Source organism: Eubalaena glacialis, chromosome 8 (assembly GCF_028564815.1).
Source record: "Eubalaena glacialis isolate mEubGla1 chromosome 8, mEubGla1.1.hap2.+ XY, whole genome shotgun sequence".
Taxonomy (NCBI): Eukaryota; Metazoa; Chordata; class Mammalia; order Artiodactyla; family Balaenidae; genus Eubalaena; species Eubalaena glacialis.
The window spans coordinates 74,706,258-74,728,534 of record NC_083723.1 but is presented as its reverse complement, the minus strand read 5'-3'; the positions used below and the strand labels follow the sequence as shown (position 1 = coordinate 74,728,534).

At 37.1% G+C, this 22,277-nt stretch overlaps 1 protein-coding gene across 1 annotated transcript in view; it reads left to right on the top strand.

Moving 5' to 3' along the window:
• ZNF804B (zinc finger protein 804B) overlaps positions 1-22,277 on the top strand; it is a 533,431-nt gene that overhangs the window by 427,998 nt on the left and 83,156 nt on the right. The window contains exon 2 of the mRNA XM_061197833.1: positions 2,522-2,665. Coding sequence (XP_061053816.1) covers positions 2,522-2,665 — 144 coding nt within the window. The remainder of the gene's footprint in view (positions 1-2,521; positions 2,666-22,277) is intronic.

Here is a 22,277-nt window from a genome sequence, read left to right as displayed (position 1 = left end):
ATATCATAATTAAAGGGTGTTTTAGAAATAAAAAATGTTTAGATATAGATGCTAAGAGTAACTGGAAAAGCTCTACTCCTGGCCATTGAGCTATTGTCACAAAATCCTCTCCAAAATCTGGAATAATAAGAATACACATTTTTAACTACAGATTCACCCTGAATTCTCAGTCGCCACCCCTACTCCACTCCCAGTTAACAGAGCTGAGGCAGAGTTGCTCAATATCCAAGGCACATGGCCAGTTTTCTGAGGCTGTTGTTCCTGGCTCATCATAAAGTAAGAAGAACCATGGGTAAACCAAAGTAGTCCCTGTTCCAATCCAGTCCCTGCAATTATACTGAGAAAGGGCATAACAAATTTCTAGTGAGAAAGCCTGGATGAAAAATAATGGTTTCCCCTGATTCTAAGTGTAGCGCATCAAAAGATATGCTCTACCTCAACGCTATACTGTTCCCTCAACTATCCAGTGACTATATTATCTCCATTCTTTGAGTAACTGGGTTTTTGTCTTGAAATCGGTATCCACATTCTCATTACTGGATACATCCTGTCAAGTAGCTTTTATTTGCCACATTAGCCTAGAATGTAACCACATTTCTACGTCAACTCTCTTAGATAGGCAATCCATATATTTTGTCTAGTTTGATCTTTGTTAATGTTACTCATGTCCTTCCTGCTTCTTGCCATGTGTTTTAGACACTTACATTTGGGCTTGAATCATTATGTTCCATGTCTGAATTAATTGCCCCATCACTTCTCCCAACCCTGTAGAATCTGCCTAAATTCCCTGTGTTTGCTTTCTTGTCTGGGTAGTGATAGCCCTATGATTTAGGTTTATGGCCTAAGTTATTTGTATAGAAGGTTAGTCATTTTGGAGAAACAAAGCTGAAATCCATTCTTTATTTTGTTCACCCATTCTTTATGCATATTTATTTGGTATCCTCTACGTGCCAGTCATTCTTTTATTTAGGCCTTGGGATAATAGAGAAGAACTTGCAGAATGGTAGGAGGCATGAATATGTAAGCCAGCATTATCTATTAATGTATGTAATGCATATTAAATAAGCACCTATTCTGGGCTAGACAATACGTTTGGCACCGTGGACACAAAAATGAATAAAACAGTTCCTGCCTTCAAAAGATTTATGGGAGCCATAGACATGAAAACAAATCTTTTAATATCATGTGGCATGTCTGCTAATAGAATTAAAGAGGGTAACATGGGAGCATGGATTGATATAAATGCCACTGATGAGGTAGGAAGGAGCTTGTATGGTATATTAAGGGGATTGGCCTTAAAGGGAGATGGTAAAGCACAGCTGTTTACTAACAAAGGAGGTAGGCATTGGTTATTTGAATTCAAATCCTTTCTGCACTTGCTAACTCAGTGACCACAAGTGTGTGATCTCTCTGAGTGCTGGTTGATGCATCTGTAAAATGTAGATTAAAATAGAATTTATTTTTATAGGGTTGTTGTGAGGAACAAATGAGATAATTCGCATACTTAACCTAATACCTGGCACATTGTTTATGCTCAATAAGCATTTGTCACTCTTATTCTATAGGCAATGAGAGAATTCAGGAGGATTTTAAGCAGGAGGATGATATGGCCAAAATTCTGTTTGAGATAGAGCATAGTCAAAATTGTAAGTGTAATCATTTTGAAAACTGTGCAATACACTCATTGGCAATGTCTAGCAGGAGCTGATGCTTGTGGGAGAAGCTTAGGCTGGAGTTAGAGATTATGGATACATAAGGCTCTAACTATAGTATGAATGGGGTCACCCAGGGAGAGTGGGTAGAGTGGATAATTCAGTTGGCCACAGATGGAATTGTGTGGAATACAAAAAATGTAAGGGGTAATATCAAAGAAAGAAATGTCTATGAAAAAGACAAAGTAGGAATGATCATAGATGTGTTTAGTAATAAGCAACATAATGGAGGCTTTCTCCTCCTTGAAATGTCATGGAAAATGTTTCCCAGAGGGGGCAAAGAGCTGGGTATTGAGAAAGGAGTAGAAGCTCACCAATTTAACAAGGTGGGAAAGGCACTGTGTGAAGAGAGAATAGTAAGTCCCAACACATGATCTCAGGGAGACTAAACACGAGCAGTAGGTGAACAATATAAAACAATGCAATCAGTGCCCCAATAAAATATGGTAGTGGAGAGGTCTTACAGTGTTTCAGATAGGTCATTGGATAGGCAGAGGAAGTGGGGGTGAGTATTCCAGTTAGGTGAGTCAGCAGAACCACACCTGGAAATGGGTGGCAAGAAGAAGATTGAGTGATGACCATACTGCAGCTGAGGGCTCCTTTAGGATAAGTCATTATGTGTTTATTGATAACTTAGGGATAAGGCTAAGCTGAAAGTTGCTTCCACAGTGCCATGAATTTCTGAAATGTAATGTGACTAACCATATCCTTTTAGTCACAGTAAAATTAAATACCAACTTGATTAATATGAGATCTGATTATGCTATTAGAGAGAAATGTAACCAACATTTTTGCCTTTTTTTTTAAAGGATTTTCCAGAAAAAGAGAAGTCCACAGCAAAGGCCCTGGAAGATGTAAAGGCAAACTTTTACTGTGAATTATGTGACAAGCAGTACCGCAAACACCAGGAGTTTGACAATCATATTAATTCTTATGATCATGCTCATAAGCAGGTAAGTCGAAGTGGGAAATAGCCTTCATATTCCTGGATTTATACCTTCAGAACACAACATATGCAACTGGCCTTATTTATCCTTGTCTAAGATGCTGAGGTAAAACCATTTTATACCTTTTTTTTCTTGAAGGTTGTGTTTTCTGTTTAAATATTGGGTGAAATACTTTTTCCTAGAAGGAATGTAAAACTGTAGGTTAACTTACAGATGATCCAAGAGTAGATTAGCATTTATTTTAGAGTTATATATGTGGGGAAACCAGGACCCATTAAAAATAGTGCCAGATTCAAAACCACCTAGCTACTTAGTGGCAGAACTAGAACACTGGACCAGTACTAGGACAGAATCTATCAAAGAGTTCTTTCAAGAGTTCCAAGGTATAGGGAATACTAAGTCTTTGGGGAAAAAATTCTCAATATAAGGTTACATTTTCCCAAGAATACCCTCTTAGGAGGGTCAAAGTGATTACTTAATAAATGAACCATTGCAAACAAAGAAAATCTTGACAAAGGCAAAGCTGAGGGGTAATGGCAGGTATAAACACTTCACATTTCATTTTCTTTTTCTACACATGGAAGCTAAGATTCTCTATTTCTATCTGTCTGTGAAAGAGGAGGTTATTATTCTCACCTGTTAAATTTTATCCTTGCTGCATGAGGTATGAGAATACTAGCCCTTTAGGAATTAGGAGTGTTAAATACCACTAAGAAAGAAATTCCACATGGCCAGAGGATTATTGCTAAGAGCTGAGAAGGTGCACACTCCTAATATCTTTGAATATATGGGTAAGCCTTGTATATTCTAGACCTAGAATGTTTATTCAGAGTGAACGGCAATAAAGGTTTTGACTAACATCACTAATATTTGTTGAGCACTTATAAAATATATGGCTTTGGGAGATGCAAGACACAATTTCTAACTTTAAAGATACAGCATGCATATATAATTGACTGGATGTCTCTGACAAGAGCAAGAACAATGGAATAAATTGTTTAGGACTATGATTCCCAAATCTTACTGTGCATAATCATCACTTCGGAACCTGTTAATAATGCAGATTTCCAGATTCTCCTTTAGATATTCTAATTCAGTAGTTCTAAGCTGGAGCACAGGAGCTTGTATTTTGAAAGGACACAAAATAGAATTTTTCAATCATATATAAAAATGAACTATGTGGCTACTATCCAACTCCAACGGCAATCAGTCTTGTTTCATTTATAGCACCACCACTCACTTCCCCACCCCTGCCACCACCGTGCATTATTTTGAAGCAAATTCCAAACATTGTATCATTTCATCTGAAAGTATTTCAGGATGAATAATGATGCTTAAACAACCTAGCCATCATCATATCTAAAAATTAACAGTATCTTGGTATCAGTGGGTGGTCTTGTTTTCTCATTCGTCTAATAAATGATTTATAAATTTGGGTTTGTTGAAATCAGGATCCAAACCTATCACACTTTTGGTTGACACATCTTTAAGTTTCTTTTAATATATATTTAAACTATGGGTTTTTCACTCCCTCTTTCAATTTTACTCCTTGCAATTTATTTGTTGAAAAACTGTATTGTTTCACAAATTTGAGATTTTGCTGAATACAACCCAGTGTTGTCTTTGCACGTTTTCTCTGTCTTCTATATTTCCTTTAAACTTGTTGTTACAGATAAAATCTGGTCAAATGCAGGTTAACATTTTTTTCTTGGTAAAAATATATTAGAGGGTGTATTGTGTCTTTCCATAAAGAGGTGTATGATGTCTAGTTTTCTTTCTTTTTATGACTTGAAGTTTGATCAGTGGGTTCAGATACTATTGCCTTGATCCATCCATCATTAAGTACCTCACCAACCTTTTTCCACTAATAGTTCTTGTATCCATAGATGATCATTTGCTTAAACCTATTTCTTCATTTGGAGCTGTAAAATGATGATTCTAATTCTATCATCCTTTTGTCATTTATGAGATAGAATATATCTATAAAGGCAAACTTCCCCAAAGTATCACCTAACGTGAATTTTATGTAGGAGTGCTTCAGGCTGCATATTAAGAAAAAAGTCACTCTGGAGATTTAGAGAAATAAGTGACCACGGAAAGTCTCAGGGGATAGTGGCATTTGACCTGTGCTTTAAGTGTGCATGTGTAAATGTTGAAAAAGAGGCTCAAGATGGGATGGAATTCTTGAGAGTGGAAACACAAGGAACTAAGGTGAGGAAATGGAGGGGTATGAGGCCTCTTTTGAAAACAGTAGAAAGTATTGAACTACCAGAGTGTGAATTCTCCACACTAGATCTGCATTCTACAGCCTGCCTTTCACTCTGCAATTCTGCCTCATCAATTTCCCTTTTTATCACTTTCCTCAATCTTATTTCCATTGGCTTTCCAACATGTTGATAAAACTACCTTTCCTCAATCCTTATATTCCATTTATTTGCCCACTTCTGTCTCTCTTTAGGCTTACTAGCATTCTAAGATTCCTAGGCATACTCCTTGTTCAAACAGTGATTGAGTTTCCAGTATGTGCTACTGTGCTGGCTGTTGAAAGTGGACAAATTTAATTCCTAATTTCAAGGAGCTTATAATCTGACTGGGGAACCTGTAATCTACCTAACCAATCTTTAAAACACATTGATTTAAATATTGTAGAATTTGTATATCTAGGATACTAAGAGAACATATAAAAATTATTTAAGAATGAAAAGATGACAAATGAGCCAGAAGTCCTAAAGAATGAATTATAAGTTAGCCATGTTAACCAACCAAGAATGGAAAGTCCTTTTGGTAGAAAACCTATATCAAGGCATGGGAACCTGTATCAAGCATAACCCAGAGAAGCTGCAAAAGATTCACTGTGATCACTAAAGTCACTATCAGTCTCTTGGAGAGCTCTTTAAAAATCTTTGAAACTGTCCCTCATTCCTTCCATTCTTCTCTTGCAATAGACCTTGTTCTCATTCTTCCTTTTGCATTCTCTTTTCACCATTCATGTTTAATCTCACTCCTGATTTTTTGCTAGGGCCTTCTAACTGGACTCCCTGCCTCCGGTATTTTCCCTTCTCCACACCAAACTATCCATTTTCAGCCAGATTGATCCTCCCAAACTACCATATTTATTCTGTCACTCCCCTCCTTGGAAAGCGTCAATGACTGCTGGCTGACTTTTTAAAAAGTCTGAATTACTTAGTCTGTCATTCAAAATGTCCACAGTTTGGCTCTGGCATCCATTTCCAGATTTATCTCCTGCAACCCCAGAATTTCCTTATAGTTTCTTAAAAGATTCATTATGCTTTCCCACCTGCTCTTATTGGCTCATAATCTTCCCTCTGTCTGGGATGCCTAGGGGCTGTATTTCAACATATACTTCAGTAGATTTAATACATAGACTGACAACTTATATCCAGATATAAAAAAAGCTGAGATCTCATGCTAAGCTGAGTTAAGAGCATTTTCCAAATTCCTTTTGATCAACACATTCATATTGTACAGAATTTTGTACATGCTGCCCAATTTGGGAAACATTGGAATAATTAAATTTGCCATAGACCTCATAAAACTGCTTTCTTAGATAAATGTTGAAATACTTCCATCTAAAGATTTATTTTGACCCAAAATATTTTGAAAGTTACCTGAATTCTAAATGAAGCTGAGTTTACAATTTGCCTTTTAAATGAAACTGAATTTTATGTACAAGAAATAGGAAATATGCACTAAAGTAAAATATGCAAAATCTTTTTTTTTTTTTTTCCAAATCCCAAAGCTAAATATGTCTATTTGGTTCTTGCTTCAGTAAGGGCTCTTCTTGACTGTGATGCTGATTATAATGATGGTAGTGGGGATTTGGATGAGAGTATTTTCTGGCCTAAGTAATATGAACAGTTGCCTTAATTTTATTTTCCATGTGGATTCAGAGTAAATATCTGGCCTCTTGTGCTGAACTTCCAACAATATGGTCTTTTGGTACACTTAGAAGTGAATCCAAATTCACATGGAATTAATTCTATTACTCATTAATAGAATAGTTTAGAACTAGAAACAGGGTAATCTGAATTACCTCTCTACCTCCTTCTCTCATTTATAATTACCCAGGATCCTTCATTTTAATAAGTGATTTCTAAAGCTTTTGTGTTACCTTGTATCTAAACTGCAGTCCTATGTGTTTATTTTATTGCAAAGCTTATATTATTTACAGATTTATTGTAATTCTAGAGAAGTAAGCTAATATATAACTTTAAAGAATAAAGTAAAATAATCTGGGATTCATAGCTTTAAACTAATTCCATTGGACATTTAATAATGTTTTCTATAATTTAATAAAAAGTGAGATATGTTTCTTGTAAAAAAAGTTTATCAGTAACAAAGCTGATTTTTTTCTATTTCTTCAACAAGGAAAAATTGAATTTCCAGTTTTGACAGCCACATTCTATACCTAACTCATGTTTTTGGAAATAACTCGATTGTTTTAGCTATTGCCTTGAACTTTTTAAAATTCTGTGTAAATGTTGAGCATTATTACTAGAGCAATTTGAACGTGTATACAAATTACAGTCGCTTGGATAAAGAGAGTATTGTAACTATTAATATAGCTAACATGTCAGTAACAATTCATTCCTTCTGAGACTGCCAAGTCATAATCCCTTTCTCGGGACTGTTAGCTGCTAATGCATAATACTGAAACAAATAATACACATCCTCACAAGCAGCACAAGTCTCTCCTGCCCCAGAGACATACTGGCTCATCTCAGCTTAGAAAAAACAAATGAACCCGATCCCCATACAATTAACCCATAAAAATACCTTCCATAATAAACAACAAATCCACTTTCAGATCCTCCACATGTGACACTTAATCCTCCTAATCTTCGTTTGCCTCACAATAGGATTTATTTTCACTCAGGAGCTGTTCACTTCTCAAGCCTGGATTTGAACTCCAACTGATTCATTCTTAAAATGTTGTTTTGGATTCTCCCCATCTCTACCTGCTCAAGACAGAATACACAAAACAGAATTATCTTTTGTCATCTTGACTCCAAAGGGAAAAGATTCCCAAAGCTGATAAATGAATTTCATCCAATTTTTCTTGCTTTGTTCCTACAATTTGATTTATATTTTATCCAAAAACTGCCCAATGATACATTTCAGCCTAGTATATTTAAGCTACTAGTCATCTTAATATGGCAACAGGATTTCAAAGTATAGTTAATTTGTATGGTTGGCAAGATTGAAGAAGAAATATAGACTAGAGTGTCTAGAATGAACACTCTGAGAACCATAAATGTTGGTAAAATAGAATAATACTTATTTCCTGCTGTATTTTGTATTCTATAAACCCAGGTTTCTGGTAGATTTTATATTTCTATATCTGCGCCACCACCCTCCCCCAAGAATTACCCAGCAGTAATTGGAAACTCTATTAGCAAAGAAGTACAAAAGAATGAAAACTGATCTTAGCTTCTGAATCATAATTCACCTCTTCTAAAATACTGCTTTCACCTTGGCTAAGAGAACTTTTGATCTCAAGGTGAGCTCCCAGATGAAAAATAAATTAAAAGTCTATGTTCTTGTTCTTTCTGTCTTTCAGATGTGCTAAGTGATTTCCTGCCTTAGTGTGTTTGCCATATCTCTTTCTTCCAAAGCTGTTTTTTCAGATGACTTTCAACTTTCTGATTCCTCTCTTCATTTGTGTCTTAGCTCAATGTCATCTCTTCTGTAGGATCTTTCCTTTGCATTCTAACTCAAGTTAGAATGTTGCCACTTCTCCAAATAATACCCTATTGGCACTGTCAGTGGTGGTTGGAGTCAACCTACACTGGCTCTCCAGAGCCAACTGTTTAATATTAAAGAAATTTGTGAGCTGGTTCTTAAACCACTGGTACGTTGAAATCAGCCATGGTGGGAGATCCACAAACACTACAAATAGGGCTTTATATGTTTCATTTGATTTTTCCATAGAGTTGATATACCAGCACACCGTTGTTTAATACTCAGTAAAAAAAAAAAAAAAAAAAAAAAGTTATTTACTTTTTGAAATTTTTGCCCCTTCCCCCCTTCCCTGCCATTAACTCCACAAAGAGAAGAGCGGGGCATTGTTGGCCCTATTGGCCATGTATCCCTGTATTTCTAGAACTTAGAGCAGTGTCTAGTACATAGTAATGACTCAATAAATATTTTTTAAATGAATGAGTAGCTGAATAAGTGAGTTTCTAGAACTGACCCTGCTACTCTGTCCTTTGTCAATATATTCTACCATCATTGACTAATCACTTCTTTTTTCCTCTAGTTTTATTGAGATATAATTGACATATATCACCGTGTAGGTTTCAGGTTACAGCATGATTTTTTTAATTTACCATTTTAATCATTTAAAAATGTACAATTCAGTGATTTTTGGCATATTCCATTTATTTACATATATCATGAAGTGATAACTATGGTAGGTGTTGAGTTATTTGTTTTTGTACTGAGTTGTATGAGTTCTTTATATATTTTGGATATTAACCCCTTATCAGATATATAACTTGATAATATTTTTCCCCTTTCATAGGTTATCTTTTCACTTTGTTGCTGGTTGGGATTACTACTTGGGCACTGTAGGTATGAACTCAGTCTGCCAAGATCCAAGTGTCATTAAGACCCCTCACCCCACTTCTCTGTCCCAGTGGATGAGCCCTGAAGATTCCCTTGCAATCTGGGGCAAGATCAGAGTAGGGGCTCCCACAAAGTGACCCACAATGCTGGGGGTAGGGATTGGTTGTCCCCCCCTGGGTTTTCTTTGCTCATTGGAGAAACTGGAGGCTGAAGGGAGACCTCTCCATGTGGTGCTGCACTGGCCTGGGGGAGGGACAATGCAATCAATGTGTAACTGCTTCTCTCACCTTCCAATTTAGTGTCTTGGTCTCTGTGGTGCAAGGGGTGCTTTAGCCTCACCCCTGTGTTGTAGGATTTTCTCAGTGATGTCTTATTCTTGAATAGTTATTAGTTGTTCTTCTCCTGAAGGGGAACAAAGTCAGCAATCACCTATGTCGCCATCTTGGTGATGTCACTCCTTAATCACTTCTTAGGTAGTTAGAGTGAATACTATAATGAGCAAAATTAGCTCTCTAATCCCAAGTTCTTTATAATTATTGAACAAAGGCTGTCATGAAAACACATTTTTATAATTTAAGAAAATACTTGAGCCCATATTAATGTTGAAGTAGTGTTCCACTTGAAGAATTTTAGACTTTACTCTATGGGAAATTGCTAGTCTTCATGGGCTTTTAAGCAAGCAAATGATATTATCAGATTTGTGACTTAGAAGAAAAAACCTAGAAGCAGTTTAAGGGTTGGAACACAAGGAAGAGAGCTTGGCTCTGCCATCAGATGGGAGCCTAAGAGCCCAAGAGATATGACTGAAATATTTACAGCAGTGACAAGGAGAGGAAAGGAGAGGGGTACATTCAGAAGACTGTCAATGGCTTACAACATATGAACACATGGTCTACCTCACTTGCAATCATATAAATACAAACTTGGAGAGTTCTTCAAAGAAAAGGTGTCAAATATGAAAAAAGAATACTCCCCAGTGTTGACAAGATGTGAGATAATAGATACGGTTAAACATTGCTTGTGGGGATATAAATTGTCTCAATTTTTTGATGTTCAGCTTTGGATTACTTATCAAAGACTTAAAATGTGAATTTTTCCTATGAACAATTCCATCTGGCATGTATTCTAGAAAAATAATCACATTAATTCCAAAGATTTATACATGAAGATATTTAAAATAGAAAAATACCGGAGGCAATCTAAACATACAATGAAAATAAAGTGGCTAAATTATGATGCACATAAACTGAAATACTGTGTAAAAGTTAAATTACATTTTGGATCTATATTTGATACAAAATTAATTCTTAAAAGGAATGCTTAGATACTTGTTTATATTAAAAATTAAGGAATATATAAGTATGGAACATTAAGTAATAGTATTTAATTGCAATTTGGTCCATATCTTTTTAGATAAGTTTCTAAATACTTATTACCAAGTCATAAGCTCTTGTATAAAACATAAACATAAAATGTGATTATATTATACACATTATTCTGCCTTCATATGTTTTCACTTATATCTTGTCAATCCATAGGGTTTTGTATTTTATTGTGTTGTTAAGTCAATGATCAGAATTTATGTCACTGTGACTTGTAGATTTTTTTTTTATGTGACCCTCATAAGGTACTGTGATTACTTTATAATTATATTTTCTTTCTTGTATACCTATTTTTTCCTGGAGTTAGAAACTGCCTTATTTTTATATTTGCTCAATTTTTTAAAACCACTGCCTATTTCTAATTCATCTCTGAACTATTTACCATACATGAGAAAAAAAGTCTGATTACAAAACATCAGGTAAATGAAATAATAGGTCAGTCCTTGTCCAGCCCCTCCCTCTTCTGGTGAAGTCCTCGGTCTTTCTGCTCCAGTGTTACCTGGTTGCCTTCCAGACCTGCTGCACAGCTGTTCTTTTGGGACTTCTCTTTATCATCATCCTATGAATGCTTTTGTTTCTCTCTTAGATTGTAGTCCTTATTTCCTTGATCTCATGTTTTCCTATATCTTATTTTATTCCTCCTTTTGGTGGAACCTATTCTCCCAAAGCTTCCTAAGGAAGAATACACACAAGGTAAAATTTGGGGGCCCTTGTCTGTCAGTAAATATAAATGTGTTTATTCTATGCTCACATTTTATTTATTTTTCAACTGGGTTTTAGCCTTTAGTGTTGCTGTTGAAAAGCAACACTTTTATGTCATTTTGGTTCTTAATCCTTCTTTTCAGAAACTTTTAGACTTTCCTCTTCATCATTTCATTTTATAACAAACATTTCCTTAGTGCCTGCTATGTACCAGACACTATTCCAAATACTGGGAATACTTTTAGAAACCAACCAATCATATCCGTCCTCTGGAGCTATCATAGTAAGTGTGGGAAAACAGAAAATGAAGATATAAAATACATAGGACATTGGATGGTTCTACCTGCTATGGAGGAAAGTAAAAGAGTACAGTGTATAGGGAGTGCTATGGGGCAAATAGAATTTTAATTAAGGGTTTCAGTGAAAACCTTAATGAAAAGACAAAAATAAACAAAAACCTAAAAGATATAAGGGAACAATCAATGATAGCCATCTATCTGAGGGAGAGTATTCCAGGCAGAGGGAATGCCCAATGCAAAGTTTGGGAGATACGGTGATGTACAGTGCTCCAAAGACTCCTAATAGGTTAACATCCTACAATGATTTGCTTTGAGGTGAGTTGCTTTTCAGTTACTGTGCAGGGAACCTCATGGGGTAGTACAATTTGGAAAGTCAGATCATTTGTTTTGGGAGGTTTTTAAAAATCATTTATTGGATAATTTCCTCCTCTACTCTTTCTTCTCTTTCAAAGTCCTTTTATTTGGATATTAGAATTCCAACATACATCTTCCAAATCTTACTATTTTCTGTATATTAGTCTTTATGTCAACATAAAGATTTTCACAGTTTTATCTTCCAATTTTTCTACTGAACATTTGTTTACATTATATGAGTGTGTATGTGTGTGGGGAGAGAAAAAGAGAAGGACAGAGAAGAGAGCAAGAGAACAAGCAAGGGCACATTTGGTTTTACCTATGGTTTACATGCTAGAGGCCTTCCTCAAATATCATGTAGTACTTGGCTGTTTGTCTGACATTCTTGTTTATAACTGAGGGAACAAAAATTTGACTGGAAGGTTTGTATGTGTGGGTTGAGTTTGGCAGGTGTGATAGGGCAGTAATTCATTTTTTTCATTGGGTAACCTTTAAGTGTCAACATCTATGGATTTTTGAAAGACATAAACAGAAAGAAAACTTGGAGCCTCACCTGTATGAAATTTCCATTTAATCTCCTCATTTTAAATGGTCTTATAGCTTAGGCCTAAGATGAATCAGATGTTCCTAAGACTAGATCCTATGCTGGTTCACTTTCTCTAGAGAGCAAGCCTCCATCTTCTGCCAGAATAGGCTAGGGACCTGATGGCTCATTTGGTCCTTTGTATACTTAAGTCAATTCTCCTATTTCTAGTTCCAGACTCTACTTTTCCAGTTCTACTTCTGTAGCAGGGGTTTGCTGGATTAATGTCAGCTTATCCTCACCTCAGCAGTCTGGTCTGCCTTGTCTGTTTTGGTGCATATCTTCCTTCCCCTCTCTCCTTCCTCCCTCCTTCCTTCCCTCCTTCCCTCCTTCCTTCCTTCCTTCCTTCTTTCCTTCCTTCCTTCCTTCTTTCCTTCCTTACTCTCTTTCTTTCTCTCCCTGTACCCCACTACCTCCTTTATTTCTTAGTAAAATAGGACCAATGCTACCTTCCTCAGAGAGGTATTGTGACAATTAATTTTAAAAATGCATGACAACCCCTAACCCAGTGCCTAGCATAAGTACTCAACAGAGGTGATGGAGGCATATTTTATAAGGTATGCTTTCCAAGGGAAGCTAGAGGGCCATTTCTCAAGAATATTGTGTGAGGAATTCTTTCATCAAATGGGAGACTAAACTGAAAAACCTCTAATGTATCTTTTACCTCTGAAATTATGATTGTATAAATTTGTAGTTAAATACAGCTTTCTCTCATTTAATTTAATCTTAGGCCTGGACTAGGCAGTGAGAAAAAAAATAATTTGCTACTGCTATTAGGTCCCTGGAGCCATGACATCTAGCTGGCCTTTTATTTCCTGAACATAGTTTAGCAACTTCACTTTGATGTACGTCAGATCTCAGACAGCATGAAAAACTATACAGAAGAGTCTTGGTTCTGTACCATGTATTTGCTTTTTGTGTTGGCAGATCTATAGGTTTCCTTTTCCTATCTATTTTTTAGTTTTTTCAATTGATATTATAGGGTCTTGACACAATATTTCAGCATATTATGACAGTTCCATACCGAATTAATTTTGCATGAAATTAATTCTGCAATATTTAGTGATAGCATCTATTATCCCATTGTTCAAGATTTACAAATGACAATATTATTCTCTTTGCCTATTAGGTATTATTATCTATTGAGTATCTAATACTAGATGAGCTCCTCCATATAACAATATAAATTAACCGTTGGTAATTTAAGTAATAAAATAATACCCAGTATAATAAAATAGCCAAAACATTCCAGAGCTGTAGGTCAGAACTGAGCTCACTGCCCGCACATGCTAATGATAAGACCAGAGGGTAGAAAGGGAAGCAATATTTTACATGTGTATCAGTTTTAATTCATTGTTCCTCTTCTATAGTTATGTAATTCTGCCAATCATGTATGGCATTCATTCAGTAATTCACTCTTTCACGCATTTGTTCAAACATCATTTGTGCTAGTACTGTGTATTCTGTAAATATAAAAATAAATAAGCACTTCCAGTTTCTGGCCCATCGTATATGGAACTTGGAACTTGTCACTCCCATCCACATAACCAGAAAAAAACTGAACAACCTGAAAAGCAGCAACTTTTCTTTGATCCAACGGAGAAGTAAGGTTACAGGGAAGATTGCTCCCCTCAAAACTGGAGAGACAGACAGGTGGATACAGGAATCACAACTTACTGAAGTGTAGGCATTCTGAAGGAATCAGTTCCATTTACCCAGTAAAGCATGTCTGGCTTTCAAGAAAATAATTGCAAGACATACTAAAAGACAAAGAATACAGTTTCACGAAAAAGATCAAGAAGCAGCACGATACTCAAATATGGCAAAGTTGTTGGAGTTATCAGACTGGGAATTTAAAACAACTATGATTACTTTGCTAGTGATTCTAATGGAAAAAGTGGATAACATACAAAGATAGGTGGGTAATGAAAGCAGAGATACGGAAATTTGAATAAGAAATCAAAGGAAATGTTAGAAATTTAAGCACTGTAGCAGAAATGAAGAACGTCTTTGAGGGGCTCATCAACATATTAGATATAGCTAAGGAAATAATCAGTGAGCTTGAAAAAAACAATGCTAATAGAAACTCCCAAAACTGAAAGGAAAAGACAAAAATGAAAAGGAGAGAACAGAATATCCAAGAATCATGGGAAAATTACAAAAGGCATAATTATAGGAGAAGAAAGGGAAAAAAACCCCAGGATATTTGAAGTAATCATGAGGAGAATTTTCCAAAATTAATTATACAGAATAAACTAAAGATCCAGGTAGCTCAGAGACACCTATCAGATGCTCAAAGACAAAATACAAACATACACACACACACACACACACACACACACACACCACTAGGTATATCATATTCAAACTGCAGAAAATCAAGAACAAAGAGAGAACCTTGAAAGAAGCCAGGGGGAAGTGGGAAACACCTTAGATATAGCAGAGCAAGGATAAGAATTAGACTGGACTTCTCCTTAGAAACCATACAAGCAAGAAGAACAGAGTGAAAGATTGCAGTATTGAAAGAAAAAATTACCAATTTAGAATCCTGTGTCCAGTAAAATTGTCCTTCAAAAGTTGGGCTAAATAAACACTTTCTCAGACAATCAAAATTGTGGGATTTGTTGCCAGTAGGCCTACCTTAAAAGAAGTGGTAAAATAAATGGTTCAGAAAGAAGGAAAATATATATGTCAGAAACTCCATCTATATAACAAAAGGAAGAGCATTAAAGAAGAAATAATGAGGGTAAAATAAATCTTATATTTTATTATTCTTAATTGATCTAACAAAAACAATTTATTCAAAATAATAATAGTATCAATAATGTATTCAGTAATTATAGCTTATGGATAAGAGCCATGAATGACAGCAATATTATAAGTGACAGGAGGGAGGAATTGGAAATACTGTGTTATAAGATAATTGCACTACCCAGGAAGTAGCTAGAGTGCTATTTGAAAGACTTGGATTAGTTGTAAATGTTTTTTACAAACTCAAGGGAAACTGCTAAAAGAAGTTAAAAAAGTATAACTGATATGCTAAGAAAGGAGAAAAAAATAGAATCATATAAAAAGCCTAACTAAAACTAGAGAAGGCAGAAAAAGAGTGAAAGACAAAAAATAAAAATAAAAAGAACAAGAGCGGAGACGTTCAAGGTGGTGGAGGAGCAAGACGTGGAGATCACTTTCCTCCCCATAAATACATCAAAAATACATCTACATGTGGAACAACTCCTACAGAACACCTACTGAACACTGGCAGAAGACCTCAGACTTCCCAAAAGGCAAGAAAATCTCCATGTACCTGGGTAGGCCAAAAGAAAAAAGAAAAAACAGAGAGTCAAGAATAGAGACGGGACCCATACCTCTGGGAGGGAGCTGTGAAGGAAGAAAAGTTTCCACACACTAGGGAGCCCCTTCAATGGTGGGGACTGGGGATGGGCAGGGAGGAAGCTTTGGAGCCATGAAGGAGAGTGCAGCAACAGGGGTGCAGAGGGCAAAGCACAGAGATTCCCACACAAAGGATCGGTGCCAACCAGCGCTTACCAGCTTGAGAGGCTTGTCTGCTCACCCACCGGGACAGGCGGGAGCTGGGAGCTGAGGCTCGGACATTGGAGTTCAGACCCCAGGGAGAGGACTGAGGTTGGCTGCATGAACACAGCCTGAAGGGGGCTAGTACACCACAGCTAGACAGGACAGAGTCTGGGAAAAAGTCTGGACCTGCCAGAGAGGCAAGAGACCTTTGTTTTGGGGTGCATGAGGAGAGGGGATTCCTTCCCTGTGTGCCCACAGAAGGTAGAGAACCGTCTAAGTGAGCTCTAGAGATGCGCACGAGACAAAGCTATCAGCTCGGACCCCAGAGATGGGCATGAACCGCTAACGCTGCCACGGCCACCAACAGTCCTGTGTGCAAGCTCAGGTCACTGTCGACACCCCCCCAGGGGCCTGTGCAGCATGCCACTGCCACAGTCCCAAGATCCAGGGACAACTTCCTGGGAGAACAAATGGTGCACCTCAGGCTGTTGCAACATCACGCCAGCCTCTGCTGCCTCAGGCTCACACCACATTCCAATTATGACTACCATACCCCTACCTACCCCCAGCCTGAGTGAGCAAGAGAGCCGAAGTCAGCTGCTGCTTTAACCCCCTCCTGTCTGAGTGGGGAACAGACTCCTGAGGGCAGCCTACGCGCAGAGGTGGGGCCAAAACCAAAGCTGAACCCCAGAAGCTGTGCAAACAAAGAAGAGAAAGGGAAATTTCTCCATGCAGTCTAAGGAGCACCAGATTAAATCCCCACAATCATCTTGATAAACCCTGAATCTAAAGAATACCTGAATAGACAATGAATGTTCCCAAAATTGAGGCGGTGGACTTTGGGAGCAACTGTAGACTTCGGGTTTGCTTTCTGCATCTAATTTGTTTCTGGTTTTATGTTTATCTTAATATAGTATTTAGTGCTTATTATCGTTGCTGGATTTGTTTATTGGTTTGCTTGCTCTCTTCCTTTTTTTCTTAAATATATATATATTTTTTCCTTTTTCTCTTTTTGTGAGTGTGTATGTGTATGCTTCTTAGTGTGATTTTGTCTGTATAGGTTTGCTTTTACCATTTGTCCTAGGGTTCTGTCTGTTCGTTTTATTTGTTTTTGTTCTTTTGTTTTGTTTTCTCTCTTCCTTTTCTTCTGAGCTGTGTAGCTGGCAGGGTCTTGGTGCTCTGGCTGGGTATTGGGCCTGAGCCTCCAAGGTGGGAGGGCCGAGTCCAGGACATTGGACCACCAGAGACCTCCCGGCCCCACGTAATATCAATCAGTGAGAGCTCTCTGAGAGATCTTCATCTCACCACTAAGACCCAGCTCCACCCAACGGCCAACAAGATCCAGGGCTGGACGCCCCATGCCAAACAACTAGCAAGACAGGAACACAACCCCACCCATTAGCCATGAGGCTGCCTAAAGTCATACAAAGTTCACAGACACTCTAAAACACACCACTGGTTACAGCCTTTCCCACCAAAGGACAAGATACAGCCCACCCAGCAGAACACAGGCACCAGTCTCCTCCACCAGGAAGCCTACACAAGCCACTGAACCAGCCTCACCCACTGGGGACAGACACCAAAAATAAGGGAAATTACGAACGTGCAGCCTGCAAAAAGGAGATCCCCAACACAGTAAGTTAAACAAAACGAGAATACAGAGAAATATGCATCAGATGAAGGATCAAGGTAAAAACCCACCAGATGAAACAAATGAAGAGGAACAGGCAGTCTACCTGAAAAAGAAATCAGAGTGATGGTAGTAAAGATGATCCAAAATCTCGGAAATAGAATAGAGAAAATACAAGAAACATTTAACAAGGACCTAGCAAACAAACGATGATGAACAACACAATAAATGAAATTAAAAATACTCTAGAAGGCATCAGTAGCAAAATAACTGAGGCAGAAGAATGGATAAGTGGCCTGGAAAATAAAATAGTGGAAATAACTGCTGCAGAGCAGAACAAAGAAAAAAGAATGAAAAGAATTGAGGACAGTCTCAGAGACCTCTGGGACAAAATTAAATGCACCAACATTTGAATTATAGGGGTCCCAGAAGAAGAGAAAAACAAAGGGTCTGAGAAAATATTTGAAGAGATTATAATTGAAAACTTCCCTAATATGGGAAAGGAAATAGTCAATCAAGTCCAGGAAACACAGAGAGTCCCATACAGGATAAATCCAAGTAGAAACATGCCAGGACACATATTAATCAAACTATCAAAAATTAAATACAAAGAAAAAATATTAAAAACAGCAAGGGAAAAGCAACAAAAACTGTACAAGGGAATCCCCATAATGTTAACAGCTGATCTTTCAGCGGAAACTCTGAAGGCCAGAAGGGAGTGGCATGACATATTTAAAGAGGTGAAAGGGAAAAAACTACAACCAAGATTACTCTACTCAGCAAGGGTCTCATTCGGATTCGATGGAGAGATTAAAATCTTTACAGACAAGCAAAAGCTAAGAGAATTCAGCGCCACCAAACCAGCTTTACAACAAAAGCTAAAGGAACTTCTCTAGGCAGAAAACACAAGAGAAGGAAAAGACCTACAATAACAAACCCAAAACAACTAAGAAAATGGCAATAGGAACATTCATATTGATAATTACCTTAAATGTAAATGGATTAAATGCTCTAACCAAAAGACACAGACTGGCTGAATGGATACAACAACAAGACCCATATATATGCTGTCTACAAGAGACCTACTTCACATACAGACTGAAAGTGAGGGGATGGAAAAAGATATTCCATGCAAATGGAAATCAACAGAAAGCTGGAGTAACAATACTCATATCAGACAAAATAGACTTTTTTTTTTAAATCTATTTATTTATTTATTTATATTTATTTTTGGGTGTGTTGGGTCTTCGTTTCTGTGCGAGGGCTTTCTCTAGTTGCGGCGAGCGGGGGCCACTCTTCATCGCGGTGCGCGGGCCTCTCACTGTCGCGGCCTCTCTTGTTGCGGAGCACAGGCTCCAGACACGCAGGCTGAGTAGTTGTGGCTCACAGGCCTAGTTGCTCCGTGGCACGTGGGATCTTCCCAGACCAGGGCTTGAACTGCATTGGCAGTTCAATGCATTGAACTGTGTCCCCTGCATTGGCAGGCAGATTCTCAACCACTGCGCCACCAGGGAAGTCCCAAAATAGACTTTAAAATAAAGACTATTACAAGGGACAAAGAAGAACACTACATAATGATCAAGGGATCAATCCAATAAGAAGATACAACAATTGTAAATATTTATGCAACCAACATAGGAGCACCTCAATACATAAGGCAAATGATAACAGCCATAAAAGGGGAAATCAACAGTAACACAATAATAGTAGGGGACTTTAACACCCCACTTTCACCAATGGACAGATCATCCAAAATGAAAACAAATGAGGAAACACAGCTATAAATGACACGTTATACCAGATAGACTTAATTGATATTTATAGGACATTCCATCCAGAAGAAACAGAATACACTTTCTTCTCAAGTGCTCATGGAGCATTCTCCAGGATAAATCATATCTTGGGTCACAAATCAAGCCTCGGTAAATTTAAGAAAATTGAAATCCTATCAAGTATCTTTTCCGATCACAATGCTGAGACTAAATATTAATTACGGGAAAAAAGTGTAAAAAGTACAAACTCATGGAGGCTAAACAATACGCTACTAAATACCCAAGAGATCACTGAAGAAATCAAAGAGGAAATCCAAGAATACTTAGAAACAAATGACAATGAAAACATCATGACCCAAAACCTTTGGGATACAGCAAAAGCAGTTCTAAGAGGGAAGTTTATACAATACAATTATAGCTCAAGAAACAAGAAAAATCTCAAATAAACAAATTAACCATACACCTAAAGCAATTAGAGAAAAAAGAAGAAAAAATCCCCAAAGTTACCAGAAGGAAGGAAATCAGAAATATCAGATCAGAAATAAATGAAAAAGAAATGAAGAAAACAATAGCAAAGATCAATCAAACTAAAAGCTGGTTCTTTGAAAAGATAAACAAAATTGAAAAACCATTAACCAGACTCATCAAGAAAAAAAGGAAAAAGACTCAAATCAACAGAATTAGAAATGAAAAAGGAGAGGTAACAACTGACACTGCAGAAATACAAAGGATCATGAGAGATTACTGCAATCAACTATATGCTAATAAAACAGACAACCTGGAAGAAATGGACAAATTCTTAGAAAAGTACAATCTTCGAAGACTGAACCAGGAGGAAATAGAAAATATGAACAGACAAATCACAAGCAATGAAATTGAAACTGTCATTAAAAATCTTCCAGCAAACTAAAGCGCAGGACCAGATGGCTTCACAGGTGAATTCTATCAAACATTTAGAGAAGAGTTAACATTTATCCTTCTCAAACTCTTCCAAAATATAGCAGAGGGAGGAACACTCCCAAACTCGTTCTATGAGGCCACCATCACCCTGATACCAATACCAGACAAAGATGTCACAAAAAAAAGAAAACTACAGGCCAATATCAGTGATGAACATAGATGCAAAAATACTCAACCAAATATGAGCAAACAGAATCCAACAGCACTGTAAAAGGATCATACACCATGATCAAGTGGGGTTTATCCTAGGAATATAATGATTCTTCAGTATATGCAAATCAATCAATGTGATACACCATATTAACAAACTGAAGGAGAAAAACCATATGATCATCTCAGTAGATGCAGAAAAAGCTTTTCACAAAATTCAACACCTATTTATGGTATAAACCCACCAGAAAGTTGACATAGAGGGAACCTACCTCAACATAATAAAGGGCTTTATATGACCAACCCACAACCAGCATCGTTCTCAATGGTGAAACACTGAAACCATCGTTCTCAATGGTGAAACACTTTCCACTAAGATCAGGAACAAGACAAGGTTGCCCACTCTCACCACTATTATTCAACATAGTTTTAGACGTTTTAGCCCCAGCAATCAGAGAAGAAAAAGAAATAAAAGGAATCCAAATCAGAAAAGAAAAAGTAAAACTGTCACTGTTTGCTGATGGCATGATAGTATACATAGAGAATCCTAAAGATGCTACCAGAAAACTACTAGAGCTACTCAATTAATTTGGTAAAGTAGCAGGATACAAAATTAATGCACAGAAGTCTCTTGCATTCCTATACACTAATGATGAAAAATCTGAAAGAGAAATTAAGGAAACACTCCCATTTACCACTGCAACAAAAAGAATAAAATACCTAGGAATAAACCTTCCTAAGGAGACAAAAGACCTGTATGCAGAAAACTATAAGACACTGGTGAATGTAATTAAAGATGATACAAACAGATGGAGAGATATACCATGTTCTTGGATTGGAAGAATCAACATTGTGAAAATGACTCTACTACCCAAAACAATCTACAGATTCAATGCAACTGTCAAACTACCAATGGCATTGTTCACAGAACTAAAACAAAAAATTTCACAATTTGTATGGAAACACAAAAGACCCTGAAGAGCCAAAGAAATTTTGAGAAAGCAAAACGGAACTGGAGGAATCAGGCTCCTGGAGTTCAGACTATACTACAAAGCTACAGTAATCAAGATAGTATGGTACTGGCACAAAAACAGAAATATAGATCAATGGAACAGGATAGAAAGCCCAGAGATAAACCACACACATATGGTCACCTTAACTTTGACAAAGGAGGCAAGAATATACAATGGAGAAAAGACAGCCTGTTCAATAAGTGGTGCTGGGAAAACTGGACAGCTACTGTAAAAAAATGAAATTAGAACATTTCCTAACACCATACACAAAAATAAACTCAAAATGGATTAAAGACCTAAATGTAAGGCCAGACAGTATAAACCTCTTAGAGGAAAAGATAGGCAGAACACTCTATGACATAAATCACAGCAAGATCCTTTTTGACCCACCTCCTAGAGAAATGGAAATAAAAACCAAAATAAACAAAGGGGACCTAATGAAACTTAAAAGCTTTTGCACAGCCAAGGAAACCATAAACAAGACGAAAAGACAGCCCTCAGAATGGGAGAAAATATTTCCAAACGAAGCAACTGACAAAGTATTAATCTCCAAAATATACAAGCAGCTCATGCAGCTCAATATCAAAAAAACAAATAACCCAATCCAAAAGTGGGCAGAAGACCTATATTGACATTTCTCCAAAGAAGATA